This window comes from Pinus tabuliformis, chromosome 1_1, assembly GCF_031772625.1.
Source record: "Pinus tabuliformis cultivar Carrire ecotype Pingquan chromosome 1_1, CPIR1, whole genome shotgun sequence".
NCBI classification, from domain to species: domain Eukaryota; kingdom Viridiplantae; phylum Streptophyta; class Pinopsida; order Pinales; family Pinaceae; genus Pinus; species Pinus tabuliformis.
Window position 1 is genome coordinate 123,409,722 of NC_142297.1, and position 20,953 is coordinate 123,430,674.

The 20,953-nt window shown below is 37.5% G+C and overlaps 1 protein-coding gene across 2 annotated transcripts in view; it reads left to right on the top strand.

Annotated features, from left to right (window-relative positions):
* Positions 1–20,953, top strand: part of EMB3144 (AAA-type ATPase family protein) — a 385,432-nt gene that overhangs the window by 252,603 nt on the left and 111,876 nt on the right. For both annotated transcript variants that reach the window (XM_089391628.1, XM_089391629.1), the window contains exon 5: positions 2,803–2,934. In XM_089391628.1, coding sequence (XP_089247754.1) covers positions 2,803–2,934 — 132 coding nt within the window. The remainder of the gene's footprint in view (positions 1–2,802; positions 2,935–20,953) is intronic.

A 20,953-nucleotide genomic window follows, 5' to 3' on the forward strand; every position in this document is an offset into this window, starting at 1 on the left:
CATATATTCCATTGAATTTTAATTTGGTGAATGGTGTTGTTCATGTTTTCAACTGAAGATCCAACAATTAGCCAAGTAACTTCCATGCATGGAGGAAATTAGATACTTCAAGTAAATTAAGAAATCACCACGAACATGTTAAAGGGAAATTAGACCACAAGAACTTCTTATCGACACCCAAATCATAAAAGCAGGCTTCTTAGCTAGTCTACAAATCCATATCACCAAGACCAGAAACAAGTGACTTATGTTCCTGAGGATATCGATGTCACAATAATCCAATCTTGTGATAACAATTCATCCAAAGTATTCAGTCACTGCAATATTATATAGAATATTAATTGAGGATGGTCAGATCCCTTCTTAGTTCGACAAATTTGTTTATCACTCAGAGGATCCTATCTTCTTTTGTCATCAAAGATGACAACTTGAAGAGTTCCGAAAGATGTGAATAGATTACAAGACAAAGAGACAAATGACATGCCTTGTCAATGATAAGCTTTGTGGACAAAGCTTTTCTGAGGAGGAAGGAAATGTTATGAATATAATACATTAAAATAAAATAAATAATAATAATATTATAATAATAATATCATAATAATGATTAATTAAATAATAATTAGTTATTGAAGAGACATGTCCCAAAAGACATGACTATTCGTGAAGGGGCACCTTGCCTAGTATATAAGCAAGACCCTCATTTGTAACCAACATATTCTTCATTCATACATTTATACAATATATTCTTTATTCCTAAAATGGATTCTTTTACTGTATTCCAAATATCTTGGACTATTTGACATGAGTATACGAACTTTGTTCGTTACATTTATCAACCCTCTTTATTAATGTGATGCAACATTCTAAACTTGTGACATTTTATTGACTACATAGTACTATGACTTATTAATGTACATTGATATGACAATTACAATACATTTATCCTGTCATTGAAGGGTTGCGATATTGAAAATTTATCTTATAAACTTTGATTATCACTTCTATTAATTTCCATCCAAATTGATTGGCATAGAATTGAATTGAGGAAAACATTACTTTTCTATATTCGTTTGGAATGGATCATTTTATTGTCCAGAATTCTGAATAATCATTGCTTGATCAAATTTTCCAAATATTGGATGCAATTGATTTGTTAGGCATATGAAGAATTCAATGTTGAGGCAGCTAAAAGGTCCTTGAGCAACAATGAATGATGAAAGTTGCAGATGATTGAAAAATAAATTGATGGACATACATTAGCTAGGGAAAGTATTTAATGCTATTAGATAGGGTTTATTAATATTGGAGTGATCAACACTAAATGAATATTACATAGGATATTACTGAAGAGTTACACCGAAGAAGTGTTTTCCTTGATAGGAATCTTTTGAATTATTTATATCAGTAACTATAAGAACAATTATTTACATAAGCTATTTAAAGCTACCATCCTATGCATGAATTCCTCTCCACAGCATACACTTCAATGTTTGTGTAGTGGGATTGTTTACTGTTGAATATATGACTTCATTTTGTTACTAGATCATTGTAAACTAAAAGCTGGAATGTGCAAATGTACATTTTTGAAGGAATAAATTGTCTTTTTCTGTTTTTCTGTCAAACAGACTGTGATTCCTAAGAATTTTAGCTGATGGAGAAAACGAAGAATGGATGTCAACTTGCAAAAGAAATTCATTGAAAGGGTCCCACTTCTTTGACTGAGACATTAGAAATCAGAAATCAGTTATAAATCAGGATTGTATGGCAATTCCTTCCACAAGTTATGCGCTATAAAAGGCTACATGGAACAAATCTCTTTCTTTCATCATCCATCATCTTCAGGACAACCCTTCCATACTAACGTTTTCATTACTATTGTACTCCTTTTCATAACAATTATAACAAAAAGTATTACAAATTACAACTAGCCCAAACAGGTTGGGTACCACAAGCAGCCTGCTTGCATGGGCCGAATGGTCCTTGAGGGGAAAACCATTAATACAAGCACTCTGATTGGGCTAAACTTTCGCAGCAGGGGGTGCTATTATGACAAAGTCATAGAGGGAATACACTCACCCAAATTGCTTATGACTTGGCGGAAATTGAATGTTGGTGGGTGGCCTAATATGCCACTGTTTTCACTACTGAACCACAGCTCCATTGACAAATTTCTTCTATGTCCACCTCCATATCTGATTTAAGAGGTCAAAGAGTGACTTTGAGATCTCATAGTTCTACATCTAGTCCTGGGACAGAGAGATGGGAGACAATATACGTTCATTGATTTTTGTTGATACTGGTCAAGTTTTAGCAGATATGCGTCACTATATCATTTCAAAATTGTTTGTCATCTTATAAGGCTTTGGTTTTAGTGTTTGTGTGAATGACTTTGCAAGTGGTCATAATTTTGATTTCATTTTGGTGTTGCGTCAATCTTAATATTCGACTTTATTTTTACGTTGAAACCTATTAATACTAATAAAACACTATACCAATAACATCAGTACACTATATTGCATCTGTGAACACATCATTGTTCATACGTCTATGGCTTGTATATCACTACACTATACTGCTTCTCTGTTTACACTAAATTTCCTTAAAACTGTACAGGGCATTTAATTTTAACTTGAGATCTACTAGGGTTGATTGACATATCTACATTTAGAAGTTTCATTTTTAAGATTTTGCAGATGGATAACTAGATTTGCAGAGTATTTTACTGTAAATAGATTGCTCAGATTTTTTGCTCTCTAATTTGTCCATATGATATTATTCATGATTTTGTTGTTTCCTTTCCAGATGTTTGTTGGCGTGGCTGCAGCTCGTGTTAGGGATCTTTTTTCTCGCGCAAGGGAGTATGCACCTTCCATTATATTCATTGATGAAATTGATGCTATTGGTGCCAAACGTGGTGGACCTGATGTTGGTGGGGTGAGCATTTGGATTTGGACTTCTAGTAGGAAAATTAGAAGCACTAGTCCATGTTCATGGCTAAGTAAGACAACCGTGCTATTTAAGAATGAGAAAAGAAAGTTCCCATTTTTTACATTGCACTCTAAAATGAAGTCTCTTTCTATTCAAAACAAATATACAGGAAGATAACTGGATTATGTCATTCCAGGTTTCAATCTTGTAAATTTTTGCAGGGGTTATTTATATTCGTTGATGCCTGTAAACTTTCTTAAAATGTTGGTTTCACAAAATTTTAACTTCGGTACCACTCTTTTAACGCCTCAGAGATTACATAGAGAGCTTTAGCAGCTTAACAAGCCCTCAAACACATGCCTCAATTCTAATAAAATAAGAAAGGTACTGAAATCTGACCTATAGTAATCTGACACTAATGCAATCTATGAAAATGAATGAAAGGAGATGTAAAGGGTGACTAGGTATTACACTAAAGATAAGTGGCTGCATAATCAAAACGAAATGGTTTAATTCATTTTTGAGCATAACGGAAAAACATACCAGCATGGCTTTGGTACTTATCTTTAGACTGAGAAGAGTTGTGAAAAAAATTTCCATGGGACATATTCACAATCCAGAGTCTTCTACTGAAGAGATCAAGACTACATCAAAGGAAAAGTACAAGAAGGGTGTTGATCTCTCTTGAAAGAAGATCTATGTGGAAAGCATCTTCGAAGAAGGCTTCGAGGATCTTGGAAGCTGTTGTTGAAAGAATCTCAAGAAACATCTTTCAAAGACATTGTTGAAGACTCTTCAAGGATCTTGAAGGCATCAAGAAGGTTGAAGACATCATCAAAGGGAATCTTGATCTCAAGTATCATATTATTACATCACGTCTGAATCTTCAAGTCATATGGGTTCTTTCTGTAAGGAGAGAAATAAGCTTGTTGGGGCATCAAACTATCTAGCGTGGAAGAAAAGAATTGACTTGATACTCAGTGTGAAAATTTGGATGTCCAAATTTCAACTGCAGCAACTGATTACGTTTCTTCTATTTGTTAATTACTAAAGCACATTATTTACTGTTTCCTATAGTAAACACTGAAAATGAATACACTGCAGCCTACACCATTTAAATTATAAACGGAAACAAGAAATTGAACAGGAAAGAGATATAAGACATCTACATAGTTATTTTTGGACAAATGTCCCCAGCGAAACCCAATGCAGGAAAATTGGTGCAGCAGTTGAGGGTTTATTATTAAGCAGTAGTAATTTCTGAGTATGTTTCGTTGGATGCCCAACTGGTTATCTGTTAAAATTGGCAACTAGGGCCAAACTCCATGTGAGTCATCTTATTTATGGCAGCTGAAATTTTTCTTGGCTTCCTCTCATCGGGAGGTGTAGGATTGATCTAAAGATCATCTGATTCTGATAAGTATTTATGGAGATGTGAATTTATTTGTGTGATCGGACAATTTGTCAAGGTCGGCCAACAACCAAACTGCCACCATTTGTGCTCAACGTTTTAGTATAAATAGAGGTGCCTTGAAGGTCATTTGTACACACACTTTTGTGATCTCTTCCTCTCCACTTGTCTTGGGTTTTGGTGGGAGGAGAGATCCTAAGAAGACAATGATGCCCTAAAACGTTGCTCAAAATGAAGCTGCCCTAAATGCTGTCCACAATAAATCTTCCCTAAACGATGTCCATAGTGAAGCTTCCCTAAACGCTGTCCACAGTGATGCTGCCCTAAACGTTGTTCATGATGAAGCTTCCCTAAATGCAGTTATGGTGAAGTCCTAAACGCAGGTCTAAGAGACCCTATAATGCTGATCTATGAGACCCTAAATCTTCTGTCAATGTGCCCTAGCCACAGGCTTGTGAGAAGATTTATTAACAGAAAGAGGAGACATATATACAGCCTATTTAATGCTGAAAGCAGGTCTAATAAGAGACCTTAAGACGCTGCCAAAAGGAAGGCTATTCGCCATCCTAGTTATCTACAACAATCCTATATCACTGTTCTGAAGAGTTATCTACAGCAATCCTATATCACTGTACTGAAGAGTTATCTACAACAATCTGAAGACACCTAGCCGCAGCAAGATGATCTCTCGGAGGAAAGACTTCAAAGGAAGACAGTATATGGATCTGCCTTCTTGCAATGTGTATATATATATATATATATATATTGTAACGAATAAAATATATATAAATAATGTAAAATAATGTAAACAATAATAATTGTAAATAATGATTAGTTAACTAGTAATTAGGTTGAAGAGGCATGTCTAAATGAGACATGACTCTTCATGAAGAGACACTTGCCTGATATATAAGCAAGCCTCTCGTTCTCATTTGTAAATTCATTATCATTCATTCTTATTCATATATTTAATATAATATTTGTATCCTCATGGATAACTTCATATTCCAAGCCTTTTGGAGTAATTAATCTGTAGAAGGAACTTTGTTCGCTTCATTTGGTATCAGAGTAGTTCGGTCCTCTAGGTTGTTTAATCGGTGCACAAAGCTCGTTCTCCGATTCAAGTCTTTGGCTATCAACTATTCATCAAATTTATTGCTGTTGCAGTTCAAGCGTTTCGCTAAATATTTGGGGTTTCTCCATCTCGCTACCAGGCCTTTGGCTATATATATATATATATATAAAATAATAATAAAGATTATTTAAAAAAAAGTCATATAAAAAAAAGAGATTAAAAAAATATAGAAAAAAAATCGAATTCAAAAAAAAGAAAATAAAAAAAAACAAAATAAGTGCATAATAAAGATTAGAGGGAAGCTTTCCAAGAATATTTAAAACTTTTTACGTGGAGAAGCCCGTGGTTTTAAAAACAACCCATGGTAATTGCCGATGGTATTTTTAAAAAGTTAAAAAAAAAGCAAAAAACAAAAGGAATACGTTTTACTTTTTAAGTGGAGAACATTTTAACGTAGTTTTTAAAAACAACCCATGGTAATAGCCCATGGGACCGTGTCATATGAAAAGACGTGACCTTTATATTTATTAAGAGGGGTGACATTAAAAATTATCAAGGAAGTAATTAAGTATATAAAAAAAGGGGACCAATTTATTATTAAAAAAAGAAGTGAAACTATTATTATTATAAGATAATAAAGTTATTTTGAAAAGGGGTCTTAATATAAAGAAATACATACATATATAGAGGGCAACAATATAAAGAAGTATTTTTTTTAATAAAAGGGTATTCAAGTTTTTAACAATCCACATTAAAGGAGAATATTGGAAATATATATATATATATATATATATATATATATATATATTATATATATATATATATATTTATATAATATAAATATATATATATATATATATATATATATATATATATATAATTCCATACAAAGTTAAAAGAAATGAAGAAAAAGAAAAAATATGGAATCCCTGAGTAAGGAACAAAAACAATCAATCGTAAGAGATATAGAACAATTAATTACAATAATTGAGTGACAGGGTGAGGAGAGAAAGAGAATGGATTCCTTCTTCCATTCTCTACATCCAACATCACTTCGACAAAATGATGTTATCTAGTGTACCGAGAAAGTGTAGTTAAAAGATCAAGAGAATGACAAAATAGCCAAAATTCAACAAAGCAAGGAAGTGTTAGAACGCGAACATAAAAATCTTGTGGATATACATTACAAAGAAATAATGGAAAAGGACGAAGAAATTTCTCGTCTCAAGGGCCACGTCGAAAAATTACTTGTGCAAGTGAAGAAGACTACGGTCACAAAGAAAGAACTCAAGAAGCACTTATCAGAACAAGAAGAGGAAACTTCACATTTAAAGAAACTTAATAAAAATCTATTAGAACAAATCAAAGATCTAAAAGATGAAAATATTAAAATTCAAAACACTGAACATAGGGTTGATAAATCAAGTATCAAAGAACTTTTACGACTGAAAAACCATAATCAAAGTCTACTCACTCAAATTAAGAAGCTTGAGGATGATAAGAAAGCATTAAAAGATAAGTTGGAACAATTCACTCAAGAAGAAGCATCAGAATCTCCAGTCGTAGCAGTCCAAGTTGAAAATAAGGGAACGAATACCGATCCAGTGAATATGACAACTCAAGAATACAAGTCAGTTGAAGAAACGAAACACTTAGATGTTGCAGTTCAGACAATGGACATCCCAAGTGAATGTTCCATAACTAATTCAACACCTTCGCCAGAAGAAAATCTAAAAACTCCATATCGACATCCGAATCACGAGAGTAGACCAATCAACCATGCTACATATCGGTACCATTCAGACCAGAAACAAGAAATTGATGTTCCAGATAATAGTGATGTAACCTCAATCCAATCCTATGCTAACAAGTCGTTACAAGTGATCAGAATACTATACAGAAGATTAATCTGGGATGGTCTGATCCATTCTTAGTGTGACAATTTTGTTTATCACTAAGAAGATCATATCAACTTGTATCGACAAGGATGACTATTCCATGATAGAAAGACTTTCGAAGTTGAAAAAGAGATCAAGCCTTTTTCATCGACAAGCTTTGAGGACAAAGCTTTTGGAGGAAGGAGGCAATGTAATGAATAAAATATATATAAATAATGTAAACAATAATAATCGTAAATAATGATTGGTTAACTAGTAATTAGGTTGAAGAGGCATGTCTAAATGAGACATGAATCTTCATGAAGAGACACTTGGCTGATATATAAGCAAGCCTCGCGTTCTCATTTGTAAATTCATTATCATTCATTTTTATGCATATTTTTAATATAATATTTGTATCCTCATGGATAACTTCATATTCCAAGTCTTTTGGAGTTATTAATTTGTAGAAGGAACTTTGTTCGCTTCATATATATATATGTATGTCTGTACTCTTTCGTGGTTTGATGAAAGTAAAGTTTGAAGACAGCATGATGATGAATGCTGCAACATAATAAGGTGCTGCATAATGCAAAGAGGTGCAGCGTGATGTGATGGATGCAGCAGCATGGTATATTGCAACAACATGGTTTATTGCTGCAGCATGGTGCAACACTATGGTACAACATGATGATGGGCATGGATGTATAGCAGCAGCGTGTTGGTGTTGGGTACAATAGTGATGGAATGGTGCAACAATATGATATGATGGGACAACATAGTGATAGGGTGCAGCAATATGATATGATGGGACAACATAGTGATAGGGTGCAACAATATGAAATGATGGGACATCATAGTAATAGGGTACAATAACATGAATGTATTGAAGTGCAACATGTGTATGATGGGTGCAGCGTAGTGCACAGTGATGGGTACAATAATGAATAGGTGCAACATAGTGCACAATACAGTGATGCATAGTGCAGCATGATGATGAAGAGTAGCATTTTGGGTACAACATGATGAGGTACAACTCAGTGATGGTGCAACACAGTGATGATGGACATGGTATGATGGTGCGGCATGGTGCAACACAGTGATAGGTACATCAAGGTGATGGAATCACCTGTGTCCGGATCAACTACCTCATGTGTCATTTTATTAGGGAAGATCTCTGCTCTTATTATGACAAGTCAAAATGTTGACTTTTGATGTATACATACTATCTCTCTATCTCTATCGAACTATTGAAGAACATATAAGAAGAATTGATCAAGGATTTCCCCACATTGGGGTTTGTCCCTGGCTAGCGCCACATCTTGTGTCCTCTTGTCTTGGCTTATCTTTTGCGATTTATGTTTATGTTCTATCTGCATTTTACTATCATGCTAAATGTGTTTGCTAATTTGGAATTGATATTGAGTTAATGTGAAAAATTGAAGTAAATTACTCTCAGCATAGAACATACCTAAAATTAACATGGTATTAGAGTTGAGGTGAAGACAAAACCCAAGCAAGAGTAAAAGAACAATCGTCGAAGACAGTTGGGAAAGGAAAAAAGGATCAATGGATTCCTTATCCCTCTTCAAATTCGCCAAGGGTGAAGTTGAAGTAGAGAATATTATTAGGATGGCGCAACGAAAGCTTCTGATGGCCCACCTAAAGATCACTTCAATGGGAAGTCTGGATCTAAGGGTGGAAAGAAAGACAGATGCCTTGTTTGTAATAAGTTCAACCATTATGCGAAGGAGTGTCCGAATGGCAGGGACACATCTCTTGATGAAGATAACAATCATTCTAGGGACATCTTCAATGATTGGAGGAATGACAGGTAATGCAGGTCATCAAGGAAGCGACTGACTCTTCAGAGAAAGCAAGGAACCCCAGGTATGAAGAATCAAATGTTGTTTCTGATAAGATAAAGAAGCGTTATCTTGTTTTGGCCCTCTCCTTCAGACTCTTTTGGAATCTAGCTTATTGAGTAGAAAGGTGCTCTCTCTAGTTTGGCAGAGATGGAAACAATCGTGGGATTATACTTGGAGTCGATGCCACCTATCCCGGAAGGGGTGTAGGGAATGTTACCCCTCAATTGAATGAGGGTAACTCTATTCATTTATAAAATCTCTTTTATGTTCCTGATCGCAAGAAGAACTTGGTGTCCATTTCGGCGATGGAAGTCAAAGGTTTCAAAGTGGCATTCATCAATGGAAAGGTACGTGTTTGAAAATAAAATTTTCCAAGATGCTTTTACTCAGGGGTTTAGGGTTGGAAATTTGTATCAAGTTGCAGTATGGTCCATTGGGGATCATGTCAATTGACATATCTCATATATAGCACTGGAAGTCTACTTATTATAGGACCCTACCCAATGTGAGTCAGATGGTGATTGGGATGCCTGAATTCAAAAAGAGCATGAAGTCACATGTCTAAGATGTACCGAAGGAAAATCTTACAAGGGAACCATTCCCTTGACGTAGCAGGTCCATAGGAACAACCCGAGGGGTTTGAGATTCATGGTCGGGAATCTCATGTATGTAGGTGGAAGAAAGCCCTCTATAGCAAAACATCCCAGGCTTAGTATGAGAGGATTGATAGCTATCTGATGAAGCTGAGATTCACTAGGAGTGAAGTCGATCCAAACCTTTGCTTGAAGGTTGTGGATGATAGACCTCTCATACCGGCACCTTCTAAGGATGACCTGTTTTTGATAGGTGCAGACCCTATTATTTGCAGAAGTAAGAGGGAGTTGGATTCCGGATGTGGAATGGTAAACTGCAGGCCCGTGACTACCTCTCAGATCTTAACTTTTAGAAGTTATATGGTAGTGACGTCAGACCAGATTTGGGAAATGCCTCTGAGTTTCATAAACTCATTCACATTGATGTTCTTGGTGAAATTCTGTCTGGACATATGTTTTGCAGTTAGCATGATGAGCTCATATATGGTTGAACCTCATTGGATTGGTGCCAAGAATCTTCTGAGATATCTTCAGGGCACGATCTCTCATGGATTGAGATACACTGCCGGAAATGTGAAGCTGCATAATTATTCGAATGCTGACTGGGCAGGCAATGTAGAGGATCGCTAGAGCACTTCTGAGTGTTGGTTCTCTTTGGGTTCTACTTTGATATCCTGGATGAGCAGGAAGCAGAAGTCGGTTGCTATAAGCACCGCTGAGACCGAATACATAGCTACGAGTATGACTTCGTGTGAAGTTGCTTGGTTGCGGAAGCTCTTCAGTGAGCTATTTGTACACATGATGGATACCACCGTGATCTTCTATGTCAACCAGGGGGGTATTCAATTGTTGAGGAATCCTGTATTCTATGATTGCTCCAGTATATAGACATCAGATACTACCTTATCTGGGATATGGTACGTCGATGAGCGAGGAGGCTTTATCGCATTAAGATTGATGTATGGTCGCAAACATTCTGTCAAAGCCATGGAAAGGTCAAATTTGTGACTTTCTTGAACGACTTGGAGTCTTTGAGAGGTCTTCTTATGAGGGTCTTGCATGTTGCATGCATTGAGCTTTGGGAGCTTTGGGGGGCTTGGGGTACTACTGGAGCAACACATGACCATAGGGCGATTCACCCTCCCCTAATGGTGCGCTGTGTACAGGGTGAATGCCTCAGCCTTTCCTGTGATATCCCGAGGCGACTTAGGGATAGGATGAATGGTTCTCCTGTCGAGGCATCCTACCCATGTAGTCTGGGACTCATGGGAAGTACCCCTCATCTGGCCAATGAGCAGGGAAATGGGGTTAGGGACCATAGTAGTACTATCGATGGGTGCATTGTTGTATCTACCGTACTCCCTATGCTACGATGGCCTACATTGATTTGGGATCAATGAAATTGATCTGGGATCAGTATGACTCTCTTTTGATATTGATCTGGGATCAATGAAACTAACTTCAGGTCAGTAAGAGTGACATAAATCACTCTTTTTTGGAACTGATATGGGATTAGTAAGAGTGGTACGACACACTCTTTTCATATGGAACTGACTTCAGGTCAGTAGAGAATGGTATGAGACATTTTCGATCAATTCTTCTTCTTCATGGTTCAACAAAGAAGAGCTTAGTAGAGCAGAGCAGAGCTCAGTAGAGCAAAGCAGAGCTCAATAGAGCTCAACAGAGCAGTGCAGGGTACTGATGGTAGAGACAATACAGTCTGGTAGATGGATCAGTGGATGGAGTTCTCCCTAGTTGAGAGGGAATGTTAAAATTGGCAACTAGGGCCAAACTCCATGTGGGTCATCTTATTTATGGAAACTGATATTTTTCTTGGCTCCCTCTCATCGAGAGGTGTAGGATTGATCTAAAGATCATCCGATTCCGATAAGTATTCACGGAGATATGAATATATTTGTGTGATGGGACAATTCGTCAAGGTCGGCCAACAACCAAACTGCCCCCACTTGTGCTCAACGTTTTAGTATAAATAGAGGTGCCTTGAAGGTCATTTGTACACAAACTTCTTGTGATCTCTTCCTCTCCACTTGTCTTGGGTTTTGGTGGGAGGAGAGATCCTAAGAAGACAATGTTGCCCTAATGGAGATGATGCCCTAAAACGTTGTTCAAAATGAAGCTGCCCTAAACACTATCCACAATAAATCTTCCCTAAACGCTGTCCATAATGACGCTGCACTAACCGCTGTCCACAATGACGCTGCCCTAAACGTTGTTCATGATGAAGCTGCTCTAAACGCAGTTATAGTGAAGTCCTAAACGCAGGTCTAAGAGACCCTATGACACTGATCTATGAGACCCTAAATTTGTTGTTAATGTGCCCTAGTCGCAGGCTTGTGAGAAGATTTATTAACAGAAAAAGGAGACATATATACAACCTATCTAATGTTGAAAGCAGGTCTAATAAGAGACCTTAAGACGCTGTCAAAAGGAAGGCTATTCGCTGTCCTAGTTATCTACAACAATCCTATATTACTGTTCTGAAGAGTTATCTACAACAATCTGAAGACACCTAGCCGCAACAAGATGATCTCTCGGAGGAAAGACTTTAGACGAGGACAGTATATGGATCTGCCTTCTTGCAACATATATATATATATATATATGTATGTATGTATGTCTGTACTGTTGTTAATGTGCCCTAGTCGCAGGCTTGTGAGAAGATTTAATAACAGAAAGAGGAGACATATATACAACCTATCTAACGTTGAAAGCAGGTCTAATAATAGACCTTAAGACGCTGTCAAAAGGAAGGATATTCGCTGTCCTAGTTATCTACAACAATCCTATATTACTGTTATGAAGATTTATCTACAACAATCTGAAGACACCTAGCCGCAACAAGATGATCTCTCGGAGGAAAGAATTTAGAGGAGGACAGTATATGGATCTGCCTTATTGCAATATATATATATATATATATATATATATATGTATGTATGTATGTCTGTACTCTTTCATGGTTTGATGAAAGTAAAGTTTGAAGACAACATGATGATGAATGCTGCAACATAATAAGGTGCTGCATAATGCAAAGAGGTGCAACATGATGTGATGGATGCAACGACATGGTATATTGCAGCAACATGGTTTATTGCTGCAACATGGTGCAACACTATGGTACAACATGATGATGCGCATGGATGTATAGCAACAACTCGATATTGCAACAGCTTCTTGGTGTTGGGTACAACAGTGATGGAATGTTGCAATAATATGATATGATGGGACAACATAGTAATGGGGTACAACAACATGAATGTATTGAAGTGCAGCATGTGTATGATGGGTGCAACATAGTGCACAATGATGGGTACAATAGTGAATAGGTGCAACATAGTGCACAATACAGTGATGCATATTTCAACATGATGATGAAGAGCAGCATGTTGGGTACAACATGATGAGGTACAACTCAGTGATGGTGCAACACAGTGATGATGGACATGGTATGATGGTGCAGCATGGTGCAGTGCAATGATAGGTACAACAAGGTGATGGAATCACTTGTGTTTGGATCATCTACCTCATGTGTCATCTTATTAGAGAAGATCTCTACTCTTATTATGATAAGTGAAAATGTTGACTTTTGATGTATACATACTATCTCTCTCCCTCTGCTGAACTATTGAAGAACATATAAGAAGAATTGATCAAGGGTTTCCCCACATTGGGGTTTGTCCCTTGCTGGGGCCACGTCTTGTGTCCTCTTGTCTTGGCTTATCTTCTGCGATTTATGTTTATGTTCGATTTGCATTTTACTATCATGCTAAATGTGATTGCTAATCTGGAATTGATATTGAGTTAATGTGAAAAATTGAAGTAAATTGCTCTCAGCATAGAACATACCTAAAATTAACACTATTTGATATATATAGAAAAACTGGATAGAACAAGTAGTGAGATGCTCTCACCCTGTCACTGGAAGAATCTGACCCTGATCTCGCTGGAAAGAGGCTCTGCGTCCCTTCTGCGTCAGCCTCTGCGTCAACCCTCCGTGGTGTCTATGTTACCTCTATTGGGGACTTTGCTGCTCTTCCTTCTGATCCTCTACTACCCAGAAACTTGGATTTCCAGCCTCTTGGTCTTACACCACGACTCCCGGCTTCTAAACCTCGATTTTCTCAGCTGGAAATTCGATCTCCCTCTAGGCTCTGCGCTGCCACTGTGTCAGCACTGCGTAGGCCAACGTCAGTGTTTCTCTGGATGTCGTTTTGTCCTCTCTGCTTTGTACTCTCTGGCCCAGGAAAAGACTCCTCACCAAATACTATCCCTGCCCCTCTCTGCAAAAGATCACTATCAGAAATCTCTACGATAGCTTCTCTGCTTCAGAAAATCGAACTTCTAATCTCCTCTTTGTGTGTTTTCCAAGTGTCCCTCAAGCTTCTTCTTATATCTTTCTGTTGGACAACCAACAACTCAGGTTAACTTCTAATCAATGGCTTATATCATTTTGGCTTGATCCTCGACTTCTTCTAGAAGTTACACCTGTTGACCATTGGAGTGGCACATGATGATTATATGAAGACTCCACGCCCAAGGATGATCTAGAGGACAGTTGTACCACCATATATCATCAATCAACAGAGTTTTTTAACTCTACTTCTATCTTCTCGTCATCTTTCTTGTATCCAGATTCCACACCCTACGGGGAATTGTAATAAGTGATACTAGTAATGATGAGTTTTTGAGTCTATAACAGGCCTAGGATGTTGGGACTCGATCAACAAATGAGTACACGTTGACGTATTTTTTTATCTGGTTAATTATCCCTTCTTTTTCAGAGGCAGATAATTTTCTGGGGTTTTTCACTCATTTTTTACCCCAAAGCCAGGGTGACAGTTTGAAGGTTGAGCCCCTAATACATATTAGTGTCTAGAGTCGATGTATATTACCATACTAGATTACACAAAAAAATTCGTGGAATTTGGTTAGGTCTAGGTAGTCATTTTAATTTTTTTTAGATTTTCCGCACTGCGGAAATTGCTAATAAAATTGTATTTTTAATGTAATAAGTGATGTCTAGAGAAGTTGTATGGGGTATGAGTAATGGAATTTTCACCTCTCACCTTCAACTTTCTACTATGACACACTTTGAGGGGTTAAAAATGTGTTTTGAAGTTTTGAACCCTCAAAACCCACTTTTCCTAAGTTTAGTGGGAAATCTAGCAATTAATTAAGCCAAAAATTAAATAAATGGAGAAAAATAAATATACACACATGCTAAATGTTGTGGAAATGAGGTGGAAAATTATGGGGGAGTTAAAGTGAAGTCCCAAGGTGATGTGGACTCCTAAAATCAAGGAAAGGACATGTGCTCAAATAAAATGGAATTTCTGGCATTAAATGAGAAAATTGCTTAGTTGGAACTTCGAATTTGTGAAGTTAATGCACATTTGGGAGGATTTGAGAGAATATTTGGTGGAGATTTTTGTGGGAAATTGATCCCATATGGGTTACCACCCATATATACTTATCATTCTATCATAAAATTCGAATTTGGCACATAAGGGAAGAAGAAAATGATGTCCGCTTACCAGAATTCGATTTTTACACTTGGCATTGGAGCTCCATTCAGCAAATTCGAATTTCTGTTTGGGATTGTCATCTCATGCCACTTGTTTAATCACTTCTACATTGGGATAGACTCAAATTCCTTTTGTCATTGTCATTCTTCATTGGGATTTGCTCTCAACTCTCTATATAATAGAGCCATGGGCTCTCATATTGTATTATAGAACGAGCTATTGGGCTTACGAAGACTCTGCTGGATTTTGTATTCATTTTCATATAATAAAAGAGACTTTGGGGTACTATTGTGTTGGTGTTCTCCTTCCATTTCTTGAGATGATGTTATTTCAATTGTTGTGTTTTACATTCTACATGTATTTTGGATTATGCTAGTTATCATTTTTCCACTTGTTTGGATTAACATATGCAAGCTATCTTGTATGGTTTTTGGGTTAGAGAAATACTCTAGGAAGAGGAGCACTAGAAATTTTTTGGTGAAATCTCTAGCCTTCTCCTCCATTGTATAATCTAATCCCTTATGATTTTTCCAAGTGTGTAGAGATCTTTAGATTTGGTTGAAGGCTTTACTTGGGCGTGAGGTAGCTCTCTAATAGACAAACTAACTCCCTAGATCAAGAATAGAAGGACCCAATCGGTTTGCCTCAAGGTTCTCATCAAATATCACATAAATTTATATTAAATATTTCTCTTAATCAATATCTTGTGCTTTCAAGGATTTTATTTGCTACCTAGAGAATTGTTTTATCTAGACAAGTATGGAGTTCTACTTGCATGTCTTGATCTAGTTCTTGTATACTAATTGTAGATTATCATTTTGACTCTTTCATGTCATCTTTGCCTCCATTTCAGGATTGCTTTGCTTTCAATTTTTGAAGCATTCTACTTCCGTTTTAAGCAAAATACAATTTCATTTCTTAAAGAGCAAATACTTGGAAGGCATTGGTTGTTTATGTATTTCATGCTTACCTTATGATGGTTATTGCTCATATCAGTTTTTTGCATATAAATTTTAAAGAAATAATCTATTCAACTCTAACAATTCTCCTAGAAACTCACATCTCTTTTTAACTTAACTTTTCATTAGGAACAACCCCCCTTAGCTAAGCTAGGAGATAACTTAAACGGAGAGAGAAGGGATGTAGTATGACAACCCCTTCTCTGAGTTCCCTGCCGCCAACCACACCTTGTGGGGTTGAAGGTTTTTATCACTGACTTGTAGGTAGGTGTAGGCGGCAGGGTCAACATCTTAAGTGATTAAACAAGTGGCATGAGGTAGCAATCCCAAAGAGAAATTCGAATTTGTTGAATGGAGCTCCAATGCCATGTGTAAAAATCGAATTCTGGCAAGTGGAATTGGCTCCAATTCCATTTTTCATTGTCATACTTCATTGGTATTTGCTCTCAACTCTCTATATAATAGAGACATGGGCTCTCATATTGTATCATGGAATATGAGCTATTGTGCTTGAGGAGACTCTGCGAGATTGTATTCACTACTTGCAATATAATACAATAGTCTTTGGGGTAAAGCGTGATGGTGTTCTTCTCCTTGCATGTGTGGTAAATTCTTGACTTGTTGGTATGTTTCTGTTTATTTCCTCATGTCATTATTTTTTCCATGCTTGTTTCAAGTTATGTTAGTATGCATCTATCTCATATTAACATAAGAATTAATTATTTTCTTTAGGAAAAGAAATCTTCTAGTGGATAATAGATGTATTTATAGGAATTCTTTCCACTGCACTTATTTAATTTCATGTCGATTTAATGATTTGTGGTGAAGTTTTGTAAATGAATTATTATTTGGTCAAGCTTTTCAAGCACAAGGGGAAATTCTCAGAGGAATCAACCCATTCTTGAAAAATATGGAAGGAAAACCCGCATTTTTCGAATTCCAAAGTCTCATCTATATCTTATTTGTGTCCATGCTTTGATTTGTAGACTTATTCATCTTGAAAGCATTTATATCTTGTGCTAACAGTTTATTGTTTCACTTTTTCGGGTTATTTTGCAATGTTGCCAGGAAATGTGGGTTCGGGGATGGGTACGTTATTTTTTGAAACAGGGTGCGTGGGTTCGTCGGGGGCATATTATAATTCTTATGTATAATATATAAATATTATATTTATAAATTATAATATATATGAATTTGTATATTTTTCAATTTTAAACAAGAAAACTAAAATAGTTATGATTTAAGCTTTATACATTTAAATATGCACATCATTGAACATTCAACATTCACAATGAAATTTCAAAATTTCTAGTTTGATATCAAGTGCAAATTGGAGTCTACATATTAATAAGAATCATGATATATGTCCATTGTCATACTACATTCAAAATTTGCCTTAAGGCATCTCCAAACAAGAACTAAGAAATTTTAAAATACTAAAATAAAAATAGCTAATAGTGAACTATGGCTTCCTCAAGCCATGTCATCAACATCACCCAGATCTTTAGTTAGCATGCTCTCAATGTAGGAATCACTCTTTCATCTTGAGGCACCTGCTCATCCATAGCAATTGGAGGTAGCTCAATAAGGCCATCTGGTTGTATCTCCTCGTCCACACACATATCGTCATCTATGTATTGGTCCCATCTCTTGAAAGGACCCTGCTTGTACCTATGGTCTTTTCGAGATATGAGATGAAGTGTGCTATGAATGTACACTAAGTTCTCTGCCTTATTTGAGCCCAACTTTTTTCTCTTCACTGAATGGATAAAGGCGTAAATACTCCAATTCCTCTTGCAAGACGAAGAACTAGCTACTTGGAATATTAGCGGAAGCCCATTAAATTAATTAAAAATATAAAAATGAAAACTAAAATGAACCTCAAAGAACCCTAAAGAACCCGATTTTGGGGTTCCAAGTACCCATCATCAGGGTTCTCCGTACCTATCAAGACAAAAGAACCCAATTTTTTTAATGGAGACCCTGGTTCTTCATTGAAGAACCCAGTTCTTATGGGTTCTTTTCAGAAGAACCCGTACTCGACTCTGGTACTTGGGGACGAGAACCTGGGACGGGTTCGAGAACCCCACCCCAGTGTTCGTGAACCCATGCAACATAGCTATTTTTGCTTCCATTTGAAAGCATTTCACTTCATTTTAAGCAAAATACAATTTCATTTCCTAAAGAGCAAATACTTGGAAGGCACTGGTTGTTTATGTATTTCATGATTATCTTATGATGGTTATTGCTCATATCAATTTTTTGCTTTTAAATCTTAAAGAGATAATCTATTTAACTCTAACAATTCTCCTAGAAACTCACATCCTTTTTAAATTAACTTTTCATTTGGGACCACCCCCCTTAGCTAACCTAGGAGATAGCTCAAACAGAGAGAGTCGGGATTAGTGTGACAGCCCCTTCTTTGAGTTCCCTGCCACCAACCACACCTTGTGGGGTTGAATGCTTTTCTCACTGACTTGTAGGTAGGTGTAGGCGGAAGGGTCAGCAACACCCACAATTTAGATTAATAGCCATTAATTATTTTATGATCCTAAGTTTAGACTTAGGGTCCCATTAAAAATAGTTAATTATTTTAATAAAACCGTCTCCGGGTGGAATTTCCCAAAATGATTTCTAGGTATTGGAGAATGCATGTGTCTAAGCCTCCCCTCAAAATTTGAGACTTAGAGCACATCCGATGCTACTAGAAATCAACACTCCCTCTTAGAGAGGAATGTGCTCTAGCAATGCAACCTGCTGAAGCATCACTCTGTTCTGTAACATCTCCTTCTGTATTGCTGATGTCTGACATCCTATCCACCAACTACTACACAAATGTTGCATCTGTACTTTTGCTCACCCTGCCACTGTCAACACTGCATCCGTATTGCAATTCCCTCTCAATTCTGCATCCGTGCTGCTGCTGGCACTGCCACTGCCAACTGCATCTGCACTGCAACCTTCTCCAATTGCTGCTACTGCATCAGCAACAGAAAAGCATCCCAAATTACTGAAATGGTGTTCAATATGATGTATCTCGTTGCTGGAGCCTGACTGTTGCTAGTCTCTACGGTGACCCTCTGAAGACTCTGCGCTGCTGCTGACCTCTACTCTATGCCATCTGCACTGTTGCCAACTTTGCTCTGCACTGCTCAGTGTCTAGCGCTACTAGCCTCTGCAACTGTCACTCCGACACTCCTCTACACCAACTGACACTGGTCCATCCTACTACGTCTGATCTGGGCTCTCGTAGAAAGGAATTGATCCAAGAGGTGGGCTCCTCAAGGATCCTGCCCATTTGTAGCGCTTTCGAACTACAAGTCTAAATCAACCCACCTCCCTCTTGGAGGTATCTTGACTGTCATGGCAAACTCATCCTCCTCGATCTTCGCGGTTGCAACTTTCGGATCATGCTTCTCATCTTTGCCCTTCTTTCTGAGATAACACCGTGTTGTGTAGTGAACCACTTCCCCACACCTGAAGCATTTGATCTTTGAAACATTTTTCTTCTTCTTCCGTTGCTCTTGCTGCCCGTTGGATGCGAGGTCTGCATTCTCTTCCTCCTCCTTGTGCTTCAACCCACTGTCGCTGCTTCCATAAAGTTTACACTTGACCAAGTCCCTCCTCAGCTCTTCTTGCTTAAGAGATGCCCACATCTCATCCTAGTTTGGCAAAGTCGCCCTGCCTATGATGCTTTGGACAAAGACTTGCCACTCTTCAGATATTGAATTTTAGGCTAGTCTTTCCATCTTAGAACATTGAGGCGTTGACCCCACAGCTGCCAATTCATCTAGGGTCTCCTGAAGCTTTGCAAGGAACGGATCAATGTGTTCCCCCTTCTGCATCTGCATAGATCTCATCTTCTGCTCCAAGTACATCTTCCGCTGCTCGGAAGATCCTTGATACAGTGTCGATAATGCATCCCACATCTCCTTGGCAGTGTTTCTGCTAGCGATGTGACAGAATATATGATCCTTCACTCTGTCGAGGATCATTCTTTTTGTCTTTGTCATTTCTCCCTTGTACTTCTTGAGCGGATTCGGATCCGCGGGCTCAACTACCATGTTGACGACGTAGACTTTGAGAAAATGCTCATCCAGAAGGCATGGCATCCTTTCCTTCCAGATCACATAGTTAGATGCCCCATCCAACCTATCTCGATCTCTCAGTCCATTGGCTTCCATCTCTGCCAATCAAAAAATTTGAATAGCCTCCTCTCTCCTCTGGACAACACTAGATTGGCTTACGCACTCCCTTTTGGAGCTTGTGGATCTGCCCCTCTTCGTTGCTGCTCATCTAGTGAGAATTCAGACTCCTTTGCTGGAAGTCCTTTGAGGAAGAATTCCCTCACCCGTGTCTCTCTCTTCCCTCTGACGTCTTTTTGCCTGGCATCTGCCTTGTTAAATTATGGTATGTTTATGCCTAAGAGCAATTTACTTCAAATTTTCTTATTAGCCCAATATCAATTTCCAGAATTGCAATCACATCAACATGATAGTAAAATGCAGATAGAACATAAATGTAAACAGTAGAAGACAAGCCAAGACAAGAGACACAAGATGTGGCACCAGCGAGGGACAAACCCCAATGAAGGGAAACCCTTGATCAATTCTTCATTCTTCAATGATTCAACAGAGAGAGAGATAGTACAATTACACAAATCCGTGATTTTATGACAGCAGTAATAAAACCCTAA